The following is a 21,639-nucleotide window of genomic DNA, read 5'->3' on the forward strand; positions in this document are numbered from 1 at the left end:
GAAGAACGTCGAAGTAGAGTGAAGCTAGCAGAGGGAGGAACCATTCTCAGATTATTCTCTTCACTTTGGTCGTTTCATCACCAACTCAACTAGAAACTAAGGACCATTTTTTTTTTTTTTGCTTTCAATAACAAAAACTTTAAAATTATTTTTTTCAAATTTGGGTGTCCGTGCTTTGCAAATATTTCTAATTTGAATAAAATCTCATGTAAATGAATTAGTCCAAGTACAATAGTACAGTATGGTTCTACTTAAATATGAAGAAATAATATTTTTTTTTAAAATATTTTCAACAAGTTGGTAAACATAAAAAAAAAAACTAAACACGCAGTTAGTAAGGTAGTTATTTTTTACTGCAGTTAGTAAGATAGTTAATATTTTTTTACGGAAGATATTTTATATTTAATAACTCCAAAAGCCAGATAGAAAATTAAATAAATATGAACGTGATATGCTCAAGGGAGAAAGCTTGAAGAAATACTAGAAAGAATGAAGCCAACAAAAATTCATCCTCTCAAAGGTTGGGCCGGGTTTTACTTTTGTTCGGAAGGCATCTCATTATTTGTTGGGTGTTGCTAGGTGCACCCAGCATTATTGCTGATGCATCCAGTATTTTTTAAAAATACCAAAACTGCCCCTGCGCTTTCTTTGCATTTGTGATGGGTGTGCGTGAGGGTAGTTCGTAAATCGAACGAATCAACTTGATCCGTAAATTTTTTACGGATCAAGTTGATTTGTATGTTGATATTAAGTGCATACGAATCAACTTGATCCATAAGACTTCTACGGATCAACTTAAAAGACTTACTGATCAAGGGTATTTCAATCTTTTTTTTATAAGTGTTGGGTGCATCAACAATAATGCTGGGTGCACCTAGCAACACCCTTATTTGTTTCGGTACACCTGATATGGATTAAAGATTGGACAATTCATAATACAACTTCTATTTTATTAGGGATATTCTAATCTATAATGCATTTAGGGTGCACAAAAGTAGATAATCATATGTGTTAAGTAATATCTTTTTTTCTTGTCTGCCGAAGCTGTTAGGTCTTACTAATGTTTCTTTTTTTATCTCCAAGATAGATAGATACTAAGGATACACAACATTCACGCACTTTGTTTAATCAATTGAATTATAATTCTAGATGGTCTTACTAATGTTTACTTAAAAGAAAAAAAAAACATTACTAATAACAGTTAACACAAGTGCTAGTGACTTAATTCCTTAATCAAGTGGTCAAGAGTTTAAATCCCGGTTAACCTTTGAATTTAAAACTTTTAAAACTTAATGTACTAAAATAAAATAAAAACTAAAATATAATGGACCATAAGTAACATTTAGCCTTAAATTTAAGGGTGAGTTTGATGGAGTGAAATGAAATGAAAGATAAAATAATTAAGAAAAAAACATTAAAATTTAAACTAGTGTAATAAATTATGAGAATCACACAAAATTTTGAATTTTTTTCTCATTTTTTTTTGACAATGATATATTTATAGCGTTCAAATAACAAAGAAATGACAAATAGAGGAGGAAAGTGCAAAGAAGTGAGAAAACTTTTGTCATTTGGTAATAAGAAAGTAAATATGAAAGATAAAAAAAATAATGGGTCCCACAGAGCTTCCACTCTCATATGCGAAGAAACGCATAAAAATGTTATTTTATTCACCTTTACCAAAGTAATCCTGTTCGTCATGCTTGTCGCGATATTTCCCTTCTTTTCTTGCATCGCATCTGTTCGTCTTGGTGGTGAATTTGCTCTTGTGTTCGTGTTGTTGTGAAATGCTTTGATCCGGTAAGATCGTGATTTGCTTCCATTTTTTTTTCAATTTCAATTTGCTTCATGGTTTTTGATCTGATATGAGCAATTGCATGTTACACATTTCATAGATCATATAATTGATTACATCTATGACATAATCGATCATGGTCACACATAATGGATTGTTTGTACATATAAAACCTATTATTAGTTTTTTTTATTTGGTACCATCGTAATTAGGGCTTTAGGTTTTCAAGTGATACCTAATATATCCCTACAAACTTTAGTTATTTGGATCAATTATGAGACTAATATTTTGATTGAGACTCAATTACACTTAAAATTTATTATTTCTTTCCAAGAATGTATTTTACAAGATAGAACAACATGTCTTCCCCCATAAACTCAATGTGTATTTGTGGGAGAAAACCTATTATCAATTAACTTACACATAGTTGATTTTTTTTTTGTACACATAGTTGATCATGTATTACCATAATTGATTATATATTCAACAACATAGTTCATAAAATGTAATTATGATTTTTGAAAAATTGTGTTCTTACTAGGATAAAATGGTATTTTTAATAATAATATAATTTCTTTCTTCGTTGTTTCAAAGCAAATCATTTTATTTCTCTTAAACCAAACAATTAACATTTTTCACTCTATTTCTTTTATTTTCTTTTCTAAGCTAACTATTTTTGGTTCCTTTATTTTCTTTATCTCTACCAAACACAAGATAAAATAAACCAGGCAATTTTATAGGTGTTGTGGGGCTATTTTTCAATCATAATTGGAGTTTTATCTTAATAATCTGTATTGACATATAATAAATTTTTTTAGTATACATATTATTGAAGTAAACTCCAATGATTGAAAAACACTTCTGATAACACCTTATAAAATTGCATCTATAATTCATTCTATATATTTATATAAAAGTAATGGCTAGATTTATAATATACTACTTCCATTTCTATTTATAAAAATATTTTAGTATAAAAATAATTAATACAAGAAATATTATAAGTTTGATCTTATAAAAAAATACCTTTGATTCTTATAAATAGAAACATCTTTAGTAAAGTTTACTCCATCCATTTGAAAATTTTCGGTGTTTTGGCTTTTTATTATTATTTCAATACTTTAGTTGTTTAGAATTTCAATATCTAAATGTGTATTTTTTTTAATTATACCCTTATATTGAGTAATTCAGATTATTTTTTAGTGGAGTATTTGATAACTTTTGCTTTTTACAAGGTACTTGTAACGAATCATTAATGTTAATTCATAGAAAAAAGTTGTATAAAAAATTGTTTCATAGTAGTTTTAAATAAAATAGTTGAAAATGATATAAAAAATTATAAAAAAATAAGTTTAGTTAATTTAGTCTAAATTAAATATTCCTTAATGTGTGTGTAAACACGAAGGTTGTGAAATGGATGCAGGGAGTAATTGAGTGTTGGACTTGGACCGTGTTGATAGTGAAGTTCTGTCAATCATACAAAATAATAAATAAAAGGAATGATTTTTTACCTTAATTAGTAGAGTACGTATAAAGTGTTAGATATTCCGATGAAACCTTTTGTTACTTGTTGTGCAGAAGTCATGGTCTCATTGATGATGACACAAATAAAGCGCTAGATGGCTATGGAGCAAGAAGAGACTAAAAAAGCTTTCTTTATTTTGACTGAAGAGAAGAGAGTAAGCTATTAGAGGGTGAAAGGTTGAAGAGAATAGAGGGTCACATTACATATTTGAAGTGTTTTTCCCTTATAGAATCTCCACTTTGATCGTTATAAGAAAAGCAAGGGCCTTTTCTTTTTCTTGTGCTGAAAGAAGGCTTAGAAATGGCATCAAGAGCAAGACAAAACAAGAAGGTCCTTCATTTCACACTTTCGTGCACTTTCTCCCCCCTATTTTGTTACCCTCTTGAGTTTCTTCCTCATTCACTGAACTTTTTGTGAATATTTTTGCATTTTTATCGTATTATGTTTGCCAAGTTTTTATTTTTGTTTTGTTTTAACGTGTTTGTGAGTTTTCTAACATTTTTTCCTTCCTTAATGGTGTTTTATTTTGTCTGCAGAACAAGATGCAGGATATCACGCGCATGGATGCTGCTGTGGACGCAATGCGTCCACTTGGATTTAGGACACAACTGATTCTACGAACGGTTAATGAACTTCTCGATGTTGGTTTTCTCTTCTCCCAATAGTTAAAGCAAAACAAGTGCTAAATATTTTGTTTTCATAATTTTGGTTTACTTTTTAACATGTGCTGTGGGGGCTTCTTCAGGTGTATGGTGGAAATCAAGGATGGTGCTTTATTGAAGAGGCCTATTACAAGCTCCTAATGGAGGCCCTACTTAGCAAACAACAAGGTTCTGCAGAAGATAAGGTAGAAAATATTTAGAAACTATGAAATGAATGTTGTGAAATATTTCCAGTTGAATGAATATGGTGAAAGATTTTCCCTTGGACAGCATACATAAAACAAAAATTCAGTTTAGAATGTTGCATACATGTATGGTACTTGTTTTTTTGAGTTAGACTAATATATACATAATTTGCAGGATGGTGCAAGAAGGGATGATGTTGTTAATGGGACATCATCAGTTGGGATTTCTGAAGTTGGCTCTTCTGGCATGGTGACTCAGGACACTCCAATTTATACCAGTGATTGTTTGGGCTCTTCATCTCAAGCCAATGCATCACTTGGCAATCTAGAAACTGGTAATTTTTATTCCATCCTCTCTCAGTTCCTCCTATTTGAAATGTATTTACAAAACTCTTAACTGCCAACAAGAGTTTTACCTTCCTGAACCTTCAGTTCCTAGATGAAGGTTGACATATGCATACCCCTTTGAACAACATCCAGAAATATATGTTCATCAGACATAAACCTGATTGCAGAATTGTTTAGTTGCTATTTAGTTCATTTAATACAAGTTAAAGTTTCTTCCATAATTCAAATCAATAATAGTTTGGAAGCTGCATTAAATTGCAGACACAAGATAAATTTGCTGCTTAACTGCATCACATTTGAAGAAAAAAAAAGATGTGTAATTTTCTAAGAGAGTCAAGTAAAGCCTATGCTAAATCTCTGTCTGTTTTGTCTCTAGATGTTGGGAATTTGGCTGTGCAAGCCGATAGTGGAGGAAATGAACAAGACATGATGAATAAGCCTGAAAATGAGATAAAGACTGCAGATAATGTCAAAGGAAGCAAGGATAGCACCATTGCCAACAACATTGAGAGCACTTCTGTCAAGACTCCTATGATTCAATCTTCAGAAGCATTTGATCATCGTCCATGCCGTTGCCCTCCTGAAGGTTGCCATGGATGGATTGATGATGATGATGACGACGACGACGACGACGATGACCTTATCCACTTTCCAGTCCCACCATTATTTAGACAAATTGAGAAGATGATTGTGCAAGTTGAACCGCAGAGTATTAGTGGGAGAAAGCGCAAGTAGATGGGATGAAAAGTCAGAAGGCATGTGAATGAATCTCTTAGGCATTGTTTTGTGCTTGTAAGCAAGCAAGGGTCATAGCTAGGTAGCAACCTTTTGTTCATGAGACATTGAAGATGACTCAGTTGACTGAATTGCTCTTGTTCTGTTCTGTCTTATGCAAATGAATTAGAATCTTCTTTAGTTAATTTAACAAGGAAATTGGAATCTAAACTAAGTAGGACTTTATGGCTCTAAATTCTACCAATAACAAACCATTTAGATGAATTTGCTGGGGATGGACAGGTATAAAAATTTAATAGGGTAAAGGCAGTGATTTTCTTGCCAGGAATTTTGGTAACCTTGCTTTCCAAGTATTTTATAATTTCAATATGAAATTTTTATGATACCTTTCATAGATTCTGAAGTAAACATAACAGCAGATATACAAATGAGTAAAACTCATTTAAATGTCCCGTGTTTGACACTTGCCAGAAACAAAATAAAACCTCTCAGGATAGTGGCAACGGTAAGGTAATTGAGTGGTTGCCTTAGGTCCTAATTAAAATAAAATAATTTTTACAGTGACAATAAATATCGTTCAAACTCATTTTCAAAGAAAAAAAACAAATAATTGTAGAATTTATTTTCAAATGTTTTTCAATATTAATATTTCTTATTGAGAATATAATATATATATATATATATATATATATATATATATATATATATATATATATAAATTAAAAAATGATGTAAATATTGACTGTTGGCATTATGACTGACATATATATATTTGTAAATATTGACATTTGGTAAAATTTAAAAATGAAAATTGAAAAATATAGATTTCAAATGTAACACTCATGGAAGACAAGAGTTATAACACTAGTATATTAATAGTAATGTCGGTGATATATCACGTAATAATTTTTTCATTATTGAATAAAATGTCATATAAATGAAATTGGTAAAGATTGAGTCTAATTATTTTAATAAAACTAGTAAAGAGTAAAGATCCTTTAAAAAACCTAGTATAGAACTAAATTAAAATAAAATTATTTTAAAAAAACTAAAATTGTGTTGTAAAGAATTCTTACGAATTACGACAAATGGGTGTCTTGTCTATCTTCCATGTTGCAAAATTTCAACATAAAAAGATTTTATTTTTCACGTAAGAAAAAAAAAAGGATTCTATCTAGTCGTTTAATCCGCTTAGGTGTCAAACCCTGATTGGCCTTCGAAACTTCGCCCGCTCTATATTCGTCCTAGAAACTGTAGAAAATATCTTTGCGCGGGTATTTAAAAAAAAAAAAATAGCAGATAATTGGTTTCCCTGTTGCTACTCCTTCTTCTTCTCCACCGTTTTCTTCAATCCTTCATTCGTTCCAATGGCGCTAGGGTTTCATCTCAATTAGAGGCACCGAGCGCTCCAAACGGAACCATGAATCTCTCGTTGGCAGCTCCTTCGGCATTTCGCGGGAATCTCCTCGTTCCTCTGTCGCGCTGCACCTCTTGCTTCAAACTTGATCTCCGTTTTCAGCATTCCGACGGTTTTCGCCATTCGCGTTGTCGTCGGAGTTTGTTCAAGCTGATTCGGGATCCGAGGTAGGTGCTTCTTTTTCTTTGTAGCGGAATATGTTTCGTTTTACGTTTGTTACTGATTTGGCTTCAAATGCTGATGCGGTTTTGAACTGGAATAGATCGAGCAGGAGGAGAGGGATTGCTTGTAGTGTTACCGAGCCAGATAACGGTAGCGACGAGAAGGTACTTTCTTTGGGAATCAGCTCGCTCTCTTTAACTGACATTAAGCTTCACAAATTGGAGTTTGATGAGATGAAGACATTTGACTTGAATTGAAGCTTGCGAAATTGTTCGAAATTCCTTGCATGATAATATTTTGCAAGCTTACAAGAGACGGGGTAAAATTAAATAACGAATTAATGCCTTTTGGTCCAAGAGTCAAGGAGCTTGGTTTTCTTCATATAAGATTAATAGGTTTGAGTCTTGTGAATGGAAAAAATATGCACTCAGGAGCTTTGCTTCCTTATATTGATGGGTCCACATGAATGGATTCTGATTATTCAGGGTCCAGTTTGGCTTCTAGATATTGAGGGGTTCTGACAAAAAATCAAATCTAATGAACAAAATTTCTTGCGTTAAAAACGATTGCTATGTTGAAATAGTCATCAAGCAGGGGTCAAAAAGGCCAAAGTTGTCAAATGGAATGTCGATGTTTCAGCAAATTAAAATTCAACATAATCTTAATTGGTTATGTTTTAGTTATCAGGATAAAAATATTTTTTCTCATTGTTTGCACCCAAACACAATGTAGACCTTTCTTTACTCTTCATACTTTCCCTTGACAATGTGCAACTTTTTAATTTACCTAGGAGAAAGAAGCAGATAAAAATGGAGAAACGCCACGTGTGGAAGATTCCTCTGAGCAAAGTATCCCTCCACCTGTAGATGCAGAACAACTAAATGAGTTTAGTGATGAAAATAAGGGTCAAAGTGATGTGCAGGTGATGTTTGGCTTAGTTAGCTTCCATTTTAAATTTGATCATATATATATATATATATATATATATATATATATATATATGTTGCCAAAGTTTGTTCAATATATATTTTTCTGTCATTGTTTGATATCCTATATTCTTATAGAACATTGCTAAACAGGTTGTTACTCATGGACATAATGCACTCAAGAAGTTATCTTATGAAATTGATTTCATTATCTTATTTACTCATAATGCGTACAAGAGCATTTCTTTTTAGTTACAATCAAGTGTCCTTGATAAGTTCATGTCTTTGCAATTTGTCAAAACTATATCCTTAAAACCAGACTTAGTTTTGGTAGTCTTATTACATCAATTGTTGTTTGCCGCTATAATCATAACTATTCCTTCATGTACTCAATTTTAGTTTGAGTATACAAAATTGAAAAATGACGAAATTGTCATTTGAAGTTGGGACCATTATGTGATAGTTTTCTTATCTCTTATTCTTTGGGCTTTATGATTAAAGCAGAATATGGATGATAGCAATGAAGTTGCCAGTGGATCACCTCTGCCAGGTGTGAAGGTGATTACTTTTTTTTCAGTATTTCCTAACTTTAGAAGAGGCATTCTCCTTTTTTAATTCTTCTGTGTTTGTTTTCTTTCTGCTCTAAACAGCCTCAGAAACTGGATGAAGCAATAAAAATTCCCAAGGAAACAATTGAAATTCTTAAGAACCAAGTTTTTGGCTTTGATACTTTTTTCGTAACAAGCCAAGATCCTTATGAGGTGTGAGCCTATCTTTCCTACATATTTATTTTTGCATATGCACAAAGGTCTTGTTGTATGAAGATCGGGTCCTTCTTTTCTGCCAGGGTGGAGTGTTGTTCAAAGGAAACTTGCGAGGGCAAGCTGCTAAAAGTTATGATAAAATATCTAAGAGATTGAAAGTATGTCATATTTTCTCTGTTTCTTTGTTTAAGTGGTTTTGTGAGTGATTCCAGTTTAAATCAATGTGTGAACTATATTTATTCATGATTATTATTATAGGATAAATTTGGAGATGAATACAAGCTTTTCCTTTTAGTAAATCCAGAGGATGATAAGCCAGTGGCTGTTGTGGTTCCAAGAACAACCTTACAACCAGAGACAACTGGTACTTGTTTAGCTCCTGCAACATTGTGGATCAAAAAGTGATCTTCTTTTAATCGTAAAGCTCATGATTTGTACTTATGATGTTACTTATTTGCAGCTGTACCTGAGTGGTTTGCTGCTGGATCTTTTGGACTGATTACAGTTTTTACCTTACTTCTTCGCAATGTTCCTGCTTTGCAATCTGATTTATTGTAAGCTGCTTTCTTATGCCTTAAGTTGTCATTTCATACTCTGTTATCTCTTAGGGAAAAGTGTAGTGTCACGCAAAACTGTTTCATGTACTTTCGTTTTCTATACTGATTTTACTCCTTCGCTTGAGTTATGAGTTCAGGACAGTTTCACAAATACATTGTTTGAGTACATAAATGTTGATCTTCCGGGCTGTATGATTCTTAAGTAGGATGGTCTCATATAGTACTTTAATAATTGATGAATTCTTGTCCGGCTTTCATAGGAATAAGTCATTAGTTCTTGTTGTCATTTCCCTGGTTGACTATTTGTTTCATACCATAGATGCTTCAATTTGGTATACACTTAAAATCATAAAATGAAATTTAGAGATCATTTGGTTTAATAAAAAGTTTTTTGTTCACTTTTAATTACAAATATCTTTCCTTGTTTTCTACTTTGTTACTTTTTTTTTTGTTACTTGTTTTTCGTACAAACTTTTGAATGAAAGTTTGTATAATAAATAGCACAAACAATTTCACTGTTTTTTAGGAGACATTTTTGTAATTAAAAGTGAAAAAAAAGGAAACTAAACATTTTTTCAAACCAAATGGCACTTAAAGTTTTGTGCATATATTTTAGGTGCTAATTACTGCGTAAGTTTGGATTGGTGTGTAGGCTTTAGCCCTTGATTACTGTATAGAATAATTATTCTACATATGAGAAGATTTTTGTTAGTTTGCTTCATATTTTGATGTTTCACCAAATTAATATTATTAATGTTCCAGATCAACTTTTGACAATCTGAACTTGTTAAAGGATGGCCTACCTGGTGCCCTTGTTACTGCACTTATTCTGGGGGTACATGAACTTGGTCACTTTTTAGCTGCCAAAGACACTGGAGTTAAACTTGGGGTCCCGTACTTTGTTCCTAGTTGGCAGGTTGTATGATAAAATTCTTTATCTTCTATTACTATTTTTTAATAAAGATATGTCTTCAATTAAATAACATAATAATTGAGGTATCATGTTTTCCATCTAGTATGCATTACATAAATTATTCATAGATTTATACTTGCATAGAGCTTTAGTTCACTGTTTATGTTTGATTAATTATCTATCCTTGTTGATCCATGACAATTGGAGATATTCCATCTGTATTTGTCTTGCACAATATCACTGGTGTTGGTATTAAATTGTACAAGACCTTTAGTACATTGTCATTTGGGAATTGCTTGTTTTGCTTTCCTACAAAATCAAGTCTTGGTTTCTGAATTGCATGGCTATATGGCCATCATCTTAATTCTCCCAGATAGTTAATATTGTGATACTTTAGGAATGGAGTTATGCCTTTTCTGTGTGTTTTTCTTACTATCTAATTTAATATGGTATGGTTTGGTGTCAAGACTCAAATGGACAAATTGATGATATGTACAATTGGGATATGGCCAATGGCCAATTTTCCTCTTGTTGATATGTAGAATTTCTAGCATCTTAAATTCTTAATACAAGAAACAGAAATTCTGATGAGTAATTTGGTGGCAGATAGGCTCTTTTGGTGCCATTACAAGGATAAGAAATATAGTACCCAATCGTGAAGATCTGCTCAAGGTTGCAGCTGCTGGACCAATAGCTGGCTATGCCTTGGGTCTTTTGCTTCTGCTTCTAGGTTTTGTCTTGCCTCCCAGTGATGGTATTGGTGTTGTTGTTGATGCTTCTGTGTTTCATGAGTCGTTTCTTGCTGGCGGTATTGGTAAGCTATACACTTTAGTAAGTGTAATGAAATTTAGATAGAATTGTGTCTGCATTCTTTTACAAGTTTTATCAAAATAATTTCAAATGAGCATTTATTTGTTGTTATTATTACATTACAAACTAAATCCCATGACTGCCCAGTATATCATTTATTATTTTTATTTGCTGCTTCATTGATTTAGAAAACCAAAATGTAGTGACAATTTTTATTAACTTTTTAGCAAAGCTGCTTCTTGGTAACGTTCTCAAGGAAGGAACTGCAATTTCTATCAACCCTCTTGTGATTTGGGCTTGGGCAGGACTCCTCATCAATGCCATCAACAGCATTCCTGCAGGAGAACTTGATGGAGGGAGAATTTCTTTTGCCCTATGGGGAAGAAAGGTATAACAGTAATATTTTTGAATTTTGAAGAAGAAAACTAGTGAAACTTGATTTGTCAGTATCTTATGAATTATGATCTTAATAATATTTGACTAGTTGCTCAATTGCCTTCCTTTGTTTCCTTTTATGTGAAGATACTGACATAAGTCTATTTCTCAGGCTTCATTACGCTTCACAGGGGTTTCAATTGCATTGCTGGGAGTTTCATCACTGCTTAATGATGTAGCTTTCTATTGGGTAGTTCTCATATTCTTCTTGCAAAGAGGTCCAATTGCTCCTCTTTCTGAGGAAATAACTGATCCTGGTGAGAAATATGTTGCTATTGGAGTAACAGTTTTACTCTTAGGCTTGTTGGTATGCTTGCCATATCCTTTCCCATTTACAGAAGAAACCATCACAAGTTTCTAGAAATAAATGGCTCCATATACTCTGGCAGCATCGATTTATTCTGCTAGTACATGAAATTTTGAGAACTGAGTACACAGGTAGGATTATCAGTGAATCAAACTGTCAACGTTGGTTCGTACGCAAGGTGAATAATCAAACGTCAAAATTTTAGGCTGAAACGCCCTGAGTTTTGTTATTCATGATTCATTAACAATGGACGTTTTTCTTTTAATTTTAAGTTCCAGTTTTTCACAACGTATAATGGTTTGAAATTGAAATAATTACTTGGAATTTGAAAGCACAAAATGTCTCATGTTATTTTAGGAGTTTTAGGCGTTTAATCTATGTTTGACAAAAGTAATGGATAACTTTTTAAGTGGAGATCAATCATTTTAATTATATTTTTTTAGTTTCAATTTCATATATCTTAATCTTTTATTTTAAAATATTCTAAGATAATTACTTTAATTTAGTTGCAATGCATTCCAATTTACAAGTCGTGGTCTTGGTCTTGCCCTGCAGTGTACTACACTGCTAATACAAATGATAATGTCATTACCTTAGTCACAATTGATAACTAAAAACTGAAAAAAAAAGTGAACACTGAGCAGAGCATAATACATGGATTATATGTATAAACTGATTATTTCTTAGAAATGACGTCTCTTAAACGATTGATAAGCATAGCCGATGCAAAGAAGTCGCTGCATATTTCCAGGAAACACTTTGGAAGCTCCGAGAATCCAAGAACACAGAATATGGCCATATTCCTGTTATGATCAATTTCTTAAATAATTATACTATTTTAATATTTAAAAATACAGAATTAATGAACCATTAAGATTCAATTAAATTTAAAGATGAAGATTGATTCTGTTAAAAATTTAACAGCAAGTTAACATAATGTTCTATTGAAACAATGATAAAAGTTTAAGTATTAATAGACATAAAATGAGAATTAAGGATGTCTATTTGCTAAAAGTTAACAGTTTAAGGTGTTTAAATGCTCTTTTTCAACTAAGTGATGAGACATCAGCAGTTAATGCGTTAAATTTAAGGTTGAATCGTGCTTAATGAAAATAATTCTTGATCAGATTTTATTTAGATTTTATTTATTTTTCTGTCAAATTCCAAATTAGTTAGAATCCATTTCTCTTGGTGTATGCGAGGTTAAAACAGAAAAAAATGCTCTTTTTCCTTTTTTTTATAACACAATTAGCATTGTTACTGGTAGCATGAATAATGTATTCCTTATAATGATTTAGGAATCTTTGGTGATTTATGCCAATCCGTTCTCCATTCCACGAAAACTTACGGGATGTTCCACTATTCCATGGATTTAGTTTCTCACATTGGTATTGTTCTTAGCTTTTTGAAATGAATCTTGACTTCTTTTCACATTGAAGTCGTCTCTATTTTGCGTGTGAGAAATTAAAGTTTGGGTGGAGACTTGCTCCTGTGTTTAGAAGATAAATTGTTCGCACAAATTGATGTCACTATCAATTCTTGTTCAATGAATTAAAAGCATTCATCCAGCAAGTCACGTGTGTTACAACTCATGGCTGACATAAAGGATAACGACAACTTATGTTTTGTAACAACTAACAAGTGATTCATGTTTAAATTTGGTCGATCTTGAATATAAAATAAATTGTATTAGGAGAGAAATACACATATTATGTGCGCTCAAGTTTGTGAAGAAAATTAATCACCCTAGATACTATCTCAGCAAATGATTGATAAAAATAGAAACGGTTCAACTAATATAATTTTTTTTCCTAACTTTCTGAATGCATAGTTATATTAGATTTTCGTCGTCAAGTTCTTATAAAATTTTAATCAATATATTGTTTTGATCCTCAAAAAAAAAATGTTACAACCGCTATACCCCAAGTCCTAACTTCTTGGAAGAATACTTGTAAATTCCAATAGATTCATTGAAGAATAGTCAGTGATATCAGACAGTATTAAACCGTACGAACAGAAATATTCCACATGCGGGGGCAACGTTCCCCACCCAAACTTGGATTTCTCACACGCAAAATAGAAAGTCCAATAAAACTTTCCAGGAAGGGAGGGCAATGCATGTATGAAATCAGATTAATGGAATTTTGGAAGACAGAGAATGATGGAAATGAATTACAAAGATGATCATGCAATAGCTGTCAACAATCCAATAGTTATAGATGTATACTGTAGAAAAAGTATGAAAGAAAATTATGTCTTGTCTTTTCTTTAATTTTTGCCAATGGTGTTATTAAGCTTCACTTTCTTTCCTTTAAACCAGTGGCGGTTCTACCATGCGGCCAGCAGGGGCATATGCCCGGGCTCAGCTAGGCATTTTTTTTGGTTACAAGCCCAATATTTTTTTATTAGTCTTAAAAAACAAATAAAATTTAAAAAAAAAGAAAGAGGAAAAAGGAAAAAGGAAACGGAAAGTTTCCGTCTCTCCGAATCCAGCAGTGGGCAGTTCCTCCAACTCCCTCCGTCGCCGCCGCCTCCCTCCTCCTCTCCTCTGTGTCTTCTCTTCCCTCCATCGCCGACTCCTTCTATTTCCTCCTCTCCGCGCCGTCGTCGCCGTCTTCTCTTCCATAATCCCATAGCAGCCGCAGGTAAGGTAAGTTAGGAAAAATAAAAGTGATTAAGATGGAAAGTGTTTTTGTTTGTTGTGATACTTCCATGTTCTTTAATTTTTCTTCCATTTTTCAAGTGTGAACAGTGAACTCATAGAGTCATAGTGGACACTTTTTCTTTTTCTTCCCCACTAAGAGCACGTTTATTGATGAAGAAAAAGTCATATTTTATTCCCTTTTTTTTTTGCTTTTCTAATATGGAAAAAAGCTTAGAGGAAAAGACTTTTGATTGCTTAAGTTAATAATTTCTTTTTGGTCTTTTGTGTTGCACTACATACATGGTTGCAAAAGAGTTTTCTAATATATCAATTGCAAACACTAAAATTTTCTTTGCTACAATTTTGTAACTATTTTATCTTTATTTCAGATATGAGGAGATTTTTGGTTGATAGAGAAAATATTGAGAATGTGAATGTTGTGCAACCGGAAGCTGAATTAGAACCACCACTTAATAATGTGGTTAATGAGTTTAATCCAAATGAGATTGTGCGTGATCCAGGTCGTAGGAAACAAATTAATGAGTATGCTCCGGATATTCAAGACCAAGTGAGGAGGGCATATATATTGAAGGGTCCAATGCAACCAGATTTGTCAAACTTTCCTCGTACTCAATTTGGAAGTGTTAAAAGAGCATTTAGTAAATCATGGTATAAGAATTATACATGGTTAGAATACAGTGAGATAAAGGATGCAGCTTATTGTTTTTATTGTTTTCTATTTAAGCAACCCGGGAGGGCCGAGCACTTTGGTTTTGAAGTCTTCACTAAAAGCGGATATAGAGATTGGAAGCATGCATCTCAAGGCTTGAAAGGTCATGTTGGTAGTCATAATAGTTTGCACAACTCATGTGTCAAGCACTACAATGATTATAATAATCAAAGACAAAGTGTGACAAGTAAGTTTGCTAAAGCAACCAAGGAATCAGAAGAATTGTATAAGATTCGTTTGACTTGTTCTTTAGATTGTTCAAGATATCTCATAGCACAAGGCATGGCTTTCCGTGGCCATGATGAATCCTCTACTTCGCTAAATAAGGGCAATTTTAGAGAGATGGTAGATTGGGTAAAATCTCAGAATGAACAAGTGAGGGATGCTTTTGACCGTGGTGGAAAAAATTGCAAAATGACTTGCGGTGACATTCAAAAGGAGCTTGCAACGTGTTGTGCACATGAAGTTACCAAGGTGATTATGGAAGAGCTTGGTGATAGACAATTCTCCGTGCTTATTGACGAGTCACGTGATATATCCGTCAAAGAGCAAATGGCGATGATGTTGAGGTTAGTAGTTGTATTTTCCAATTTCCAATTTTCATTACCTATTACTCTCTATGCCGCCAAGTAAACTGGTTGAATTTGTTTTAGGTTTTTGAATGACAAAGGGAATGTTGTGGAACGATTTATTGCTCTACATCATGTCACAGATACTTCATCTAAGTCATTAAAGGATGCTCTTTATGGTATTCTTGATAAGTACACATTATCTATTTCAAGGATACGAGGGCAAGGATATGATGGAGCTTCAAATATGAGAGGTGAATTTAATGGTTTGCAAAGAAAAATTCTAGATGAAAATCCTTATGCTTTCTATGTCCATTGTTATGCTCACCGTTTGCAATTGGTTGTTGTGTCTGTTACTAGTAGTTGCTCATCTATTCATGATTTCTTTGAGTACATCACCTTGATTGTGAATACAACAAGTGCATCTTGTAAGAGGAGGGATGCTTTGACAGAGGCACAACACAAAGATATTTTAAATAAACTTGAGAGTGGTGAGATATCTAGAGGAAGGGGCTTACACCAATCATCTAGTCTCACTAGACCCGGGGATACTAGATGGGGTTCACATCATACTACATTGCTTCGTTTGGATCAAATGTGGTCCTCCGTGTTAAAGGTGCTTAGTATGGTTGATGAAGATGGACGTGGACCATCTCAAGCATCAGGTTTGATAGAAAAAATGGAGAGCTTTAAATTTGCTTTTATTTTGAGGTTAATGTTAAATGGTATCACAAACGAGCTTTCAAATGTATTGCAAAGAAAAGATCTTAATATTGTGAATGCCATGGAATTAGTTGATGTTGTCAAAGCTCGGTTGGGCACAATGAGAGAGTGGCTGGAATAATTTTTTTGCCGATGTCCAAGGATTTTGTGTAGCTAAAAGTATTCCGGTACCAAATATGGATGACGAAATACCGGTTCGGGGTCGTTCAAGAGCAGAAGGGAGGACTATCACTAATCTTCATCATTACGGTGCAAAGATTTTTTATGTTGCTATTGATAAAATATGTGTGGAGATGGATCACCGCTTTAGTGAAGGAAGTAACATTATACTTGATTGCTTCTCATGTCTTGACCCCAAGAACTCTTTCTCCAAGTTTGATGTTGATAAGCTTGCTCGTCTTGCTGATATTTATCATGCAGACTTTTCTGATGATGACCGAGGAACAATTAGGGATCAACTTGAAACTTATGTGCTTCAAGTGAGAAGAAATGCTTCTTTTTCCACTTGTGAAGATGTTCAAAGTTTGGCTATGAAGATGGTTCAAACTGAGAAACATTTGGTATTTCCATTGGTTTATAAACTTATTGAGCTAGCTTTGATATTGCCCGTGTCGACAACATCCGTTGAAAGAGCTTTTTCAGCAATGAAGATTATCAAGTCTAAATTGCGCAATAAGATCAACGATATGTGGTTCAATGACTTGATGGTATGTTACACCGAGCGGGAGATATTCAAGTCGCTTGATGATATTGATATTATTCGAACATTTACCGCAAAGAAGTCTTGGAAAGGACACTTGCCTCGTAATTTTATTTAACCTGCTATTGTAAGATTATGTTTATCTCTTTTATTTTAAACTATATTTTTGTTGACAAAATGACGAGTCTCTTTTATTTTGATTGATTACTATTTACATATTATATACAATGTGAATTTGCTATCTTTAAATTTTTGTCCCGGCTTTATAATTTTTGTGGCTGCGCCACTGCTTTAAACACAACTATTTTGCTTAAACGCTGAACCGTATAAGAAACGCAAGAATAGGACTTCAAAGATGAATACCATTTTTCAAAATCTAGTGGAGAAAAATTTATGTAATGATGGATTTGAATTTAGCGGAGAAAAATGTAGATGATTTTAAGGATGCTGATATTTAAAATAAAAAAAAAAGTCCAAAAAAAGAAAGTGATAAGGTGGCTTTACTTGCAAAACATTGGCTCTATGCAAAACATTGGCTCTAACTCTAATCATCCTTCTCCACAGCGTTGTTTCACAAACCTTGAGTTCAGAGAGTGATAAGGTGGCTTTACTTGCTTTGAAGCAGAAGCTTACCAATGGAGAGCCTAATGCTCTTCCATCATGGAACGAGTCTCTGCATTTGTGTGAGTGGCAGGGTGTTGTCTTGCACTTGGAAAATCAAAATTGAGGTGGTACTCTTGGACCATCCTTGGCAAATCTAACCTTCCTCAGAACGCTCGTTCTTTTCAACATCCACTTGCATGGCGAAATTCTCCCACAAGTTCTTGACTTGAGCCACAACAATCTCCATGGTCAGATTCCTATCCAACTTACAAATTGCTCTAAACTTGAGGTAATTAACTTGTGCAATAAACTCACTGGAAAAGTTCCCTCATGGTTTGGAACTGGATCCATGACAAAGCTTAGTAAGTTGCTTCTTGGTGCCAAAGATCTAGTTGGTACTATCCCACCTTCCTTGGGGAATCTTACATCCCTCCACAATTTTACACTTGCTAGAAATCATTTGGAAGGAAGTATACCTCATGCTTTGGCTCAGTTATCAAATTTCAAAGAGTTGTATCTTGGTTTAAATGGTACTCTCCCATCAAATATGGCACTTGCTTTTCCAAATCTTCGAAAATTTTTGGTTGGAGGGAACTACTTCAATGGAACTTTCCCGTCTTCAATATCCAACATCACCGGATTGCAAAAGTTTGATATCTCCTCAAATGGTTTTAATGGGCCAATTCCTCCTACTTTGGGGAGCTTAAACAAACTTCAGATTTTTCAAGTTGCTGGAAATAGTTTTGGGAGTGGAGAAACTAATGATTTGGATTTCCTTTCTTCATTAACCAATTGTACTCAATTATAAGTACTTATTTTGTATGACAACAGATTTGGTGGTATGTTGCCAGATCTTATAGGCAATTTATCTACCCATCTCCGTTGGCTTAGTATGGATGTTAATCAAATATCTGGAACGATACCTGAAGGAATTGGACAATTAATTGGTTTAACTGACTTCACTATCATTGAAAATTTTATATAGGGAAGGATTCCAAATTCAATTGGAAAGCTTAAAAAATCTAGTAAGATTGGCCCTGGATGAAGACAATATGTTGGCAATATTCCTATCACCATTGGCAATCTTACTATGTTGTCTGAACTTTACCTGCGCACCAATAAATTGGATGGAAGCATTCCATTAAGCCTCAAATACTGCATTTGCATGCAGTCATTTAGCGTTTCTGACAACTACTTGAGTGGTGATATCCCCAATCAAACATTTGGCAATCTAAAAGGTTTGATAAATGTTGACTTATCCAACAACTCACCGGCTCCATTCCTTTTGAGTTTGGAAACTTGAAGAATCTTTCTATATTATATCTATATGAAAACAAGTTGTCGGGTGAAATTATCCCAGAACTTAGCGCTTGTACTGCATTAACAGAGCTTGTGGTAGAGAGAAACTTCTTCCATGGGAGCATACCTTCTTTCTTGGGCTCTTTAATGTCCCTTGAAATCCTAGACCCTTCTAACAACAACTTGTCAGGCGTAATCCCTGGTGAACTACAAAATCTGAGTTTTTTTAATACATTGAACTTGTCTTTTAACCATCTTTATGGTGAGGTTCCTATAGGAAGTGTCTTTAATAACATCACAGAAATTTCACTCATTGGAAATAAGACACTTAGAAAGAATCTCAATATCTGGACTTTTTGTTCAAGTGTTGATTGCAATGGGGATGATTTCAAGGCAATAGTTTTTGAGTTCATGCCTCATGGGAGTCTAGATAGTTTGCTGCACAGCAGTAAAGAGCTCGAGTCTGGAAATTTCAATCTCACCCTTCAACTTGTGCTAAATATTGCTCTTGATGTTGCTAATGCATTGGATTATCTTCATCATGGTTCCTAGCAAGCCATAGTTCACTGTGATATTAAGCCAAGCAACATTCTTCTTGACGATGACTTTGTTGCCCAATTGGGAGATTTTGGGTTAGCAAAGACTCCTTAATGTGGTCACAGGACATTCCAGCAGAGATCAGATTAGTTCGTCTGCAATTAAAGGAACCATTGGATATGTTCCCCCAGGTAAAGTGCTGTCTATCCTTTAAAATGTTTTACCTATGCTTTTGAATTACCTTGTGGCGACAACAGCACAAGTTATCTTGTCGACTTCCTGTTTTATCAGAGATAAATTATTGTCATTTATATTAGATAGGATCATTGTTGTCATTGTTTATTATTTCCTGGTCTCAATTTGTACAAAGTCAAAGTCTTTACCTTTAACACTTTGAACCCTGATCTTAACAACTGTCTCATTCAAATTCATTCTAATAAAATTATAGAATTCATGGAAATCTATGATTGAATGAGAGTATACAAAACTTTTACATGTATTAGTATATTATAATTAAATAATAAAATTATTTGGTTATAATCAATGTGTGGTTGTATTTGATATATCTTTGATTTTTGTCTAAATTGCTGTTGTTGGAACAGAGTCTGGGGCAGGTGTCGGAGTATATCACCAAAAGGAGATAGATATCTACAGCTACGGAATTCTTCTGTTGGAGATGCTGACATGAATGAGACCAACAGATAACATGTTTGGTGCGGGTCTAAGCCTACACAAATTCTGTCAGATGGCAATTCCAGAAGGAATCATTAAGATAGTAGATTCACGTTTGCTTGTTCCAAATACTAAAGAAGAAACAAGGCTCATGGAAAGCAACATCAGAGAGTGTCTGGTGTCCTTTGCTAGGATTGGACTTGCATGTTCTGCAGAGTTGCCCGTTCAGCGAATGTGCATAAAAGATGTGATAATGGAGTTGCACGCAATCAAACAATAGCTGCTCCACTAGGTACCATTTTTGTGATAAACTAATTAGATTTGCCGCTAAATTGGATAAGTCTTGCATCCATCGCTTGTTTTCTTCACATATTACTATCCGGATCCTTTGAGAACTACTTCAATTCAAACCTAGTGATGTAAGTATCTTTTTTGACGATCACGAGGTGAGAAAAATAATATTACCGTATGCATGCGGAATAAAGAAAAGATGAGACAAAATAGGAAGAGAGAAAATATAAATATCATTAGTCGTCTATGTTTTTCCATGTCTGTATCACTGTCTTGTGGTAGAAATGGAAATGGCTTCAATTTATATCTAAACATTTGATCAACCTATGGTATTTTCTGGCTGATCCGAGATTCATTGAAGAGACTAATATTTTTTTTTTCTACAAAAGAATATGAATATCAAACTTTTAAACACATGTTTAAAAAAAGTTTATTTGTCAATACAAATGAATAACTAAATTGAATCGGGTGATTTTACCTATAATAACTATTTTTTAATGTTTTGAAAGGGGGTTGATGTTGGATTACAAGCAGGTGAAGTTTCACATAAGTTAAACACCATATAACAAGATCCATAAATCTGAGTTTAAGATTTTGAGTTAAAGTATAATGTCAATTTTTTTTTATTTGGTTGCTCATGACTTATTGGTGACAGTTAACAGAATCATGTATTATATTATAAATTAGAATATACAATTTAGAGTGTGAGATTCTCACTCTCCACTCTCATACACTAATTTTTTTATTAATTAAAATTGACATATAAATAAGTTAAAAGCAACTTTTTGGATAAGATAAATGATTTTAATTTCTCCAAAAAAATAATTTTGGATAAGCTAAATAATTTTGGACTGAGTGACAAATCACACTTTTAGAAACTTTTTAATCAATTTATTATTTTCAAAAGAAACTTTTTAATCAATTTATTATTTTCAAAAACTAAATTGGCATTGTCTTACACTTTTTGAGAAGAATTAGTCATTTACCCTCTAACAAAATGTAAAAAGTTTTAAAAATAAGAAAAATAAATGTGATTGATTTTGGCACCGACGACTCACCTGCGCTGCACACCAATAAATTCGAAGGAAGCATTCCATTTAATCTAAAATACTGCACTCGCATCATGCAGTCATTTGCAGTAATCAAACATTTGGCATTCAGTAGTGTTTGATCGAAGTTTTAAACAACAGTTGCAGTTTCAGTCGTGATCCTTAAGATTGAAGAAAACTTCAATCAAATGAGACTGATGCCACATTTACAGTTGCAAAAATCCTAAAAACTTCAACGTTGCCACTGCAGTTACAATTGCGTTAACTTATCCAGCAACTCC

General features: G+C 33.4%; 2 protein-coding genes and 1 pseudogene across 2 annotated transcripts; all 3 read left to right on the top strand.

Annotated features, from left to right (window-relative positions):
* The first annotated feature begins 1,681 nt into the window (after positions 1-1,681).
* Positions 1,682-5,460, top strand: LOC114399024. The gene is made up of 6 exons (XM_028361122.1): positions 1,682-1,800; positions 3,374-3,650; positions 3,857-3,961; positions 4,066-4,167; positions 4,343-4,502; positions 4,892-5,460. The coding sequence occupies exons 2-6, from the start codon at positions 3,621-3,623 to the stop codon at positions 5,248-5,250; spliced, it is 756 nt and encodes a 251-aa protein (XP_028216923.1). The 5' UTR covers positions 1,682-1,800; positions 3,374-3,620; the 3' UTR covers positions 5,251-5,460.
* Positions 5,461-6,523: 1,063 nt separating this feature from the next.
* On the top strand, positions 6,524-11,865 carry LOC114399034 (probable zinc metalloprotease EGY2, chloroplastic). The gene is made up of 12 exons (XM_028361132.1): positions 6,524-6,834; positions 6,930-6,993; positions 7,620-7,751; positions 8,260-8,313; positions 8,406-8,516; positions 8,603-8,677; positions 8,778-8,883; positions 8,980-9,073; positions 9,839-9,992; positions 10,596-10,803; positions 11,027-11,187; positions 11,347-11,865. Exons 1-12 carry the CDS (start codon positions 6,671-6,673, stop codon positions 11,593-11,595), a joined length of 1,572 nt encoding a protein of 523 aa, XP_028216933.1. The 5' UTR covers positions 6,524-6,670; the 3' UTR covers positions 11,596-11,865.
* Positions 11,866-14,261: 2,396 nt separating this feature from the next.
* LOC114399042 lies at positions 14,262-17,025 on the top strand (annotated as a pseudogene).
* Positions 17,026-21,639: the final 4,614 nt, after the last annotated feature.

The sequence above is a fragment of the Glycine soja genome, chromosome 2, assembly GCF_004193775.1.
Source record: "Glycine soja cultivar W05 chromosome 2, ASM419377v2, whole genome shotgun sequence".
In the NCBI taxonomy this organism is placed as follows: Eukaryota; Viridiplantae; Streptophyta; class Magnoliopsida; order Fabales; family Fabaceae; genus Glycine; species Glycine soja.

Bases quoted from the DNA above. Each gene is read 5' to 3' on its own strand.
- LOC114399034 (XM_028361132.1), top strand. From the start codon at position 6,671: ATGAATCTCTCGTTGGCAGCTCCTTCGGCATTTCGCGGGAATCTCCTC. The intron at 7,752-8,259 runs GTGATGTTTGGC...TGATTAAAGCAG, and splicing joins AGGGTCAAAGTGATGTGCAG to AATATGGATGATAGCAATGA. The intron at 8,517-8,602 runs GTGTGAGCCTAT...CTTTTCTGCCAG, and splicing joins CAAGCCAAGATCCTTATGAG to GGTGGAGTGTTGTTCAAAGG.
- LOC114399024 (XM_028361122.1), top strand. From the start codon at position 3,621: ATGGCATCAAGAGCAAGACAAAACAAGAAG. The intron at 3,962-4,065 runs GTTGGTTTTCTC...GGGCTTCTTCAG, and splicing joins CGGTTAATGAACTTCTCGAT to GTGTATGGTGGAAATCAAGG. The intron at 4,503-4,891 runs GTAATTTTTATT...TTTTGTCTCTAG, and splicing joins ACTTGGCAATCTAGAAACTG to ATGTTGGGAATTTGGCTGTG.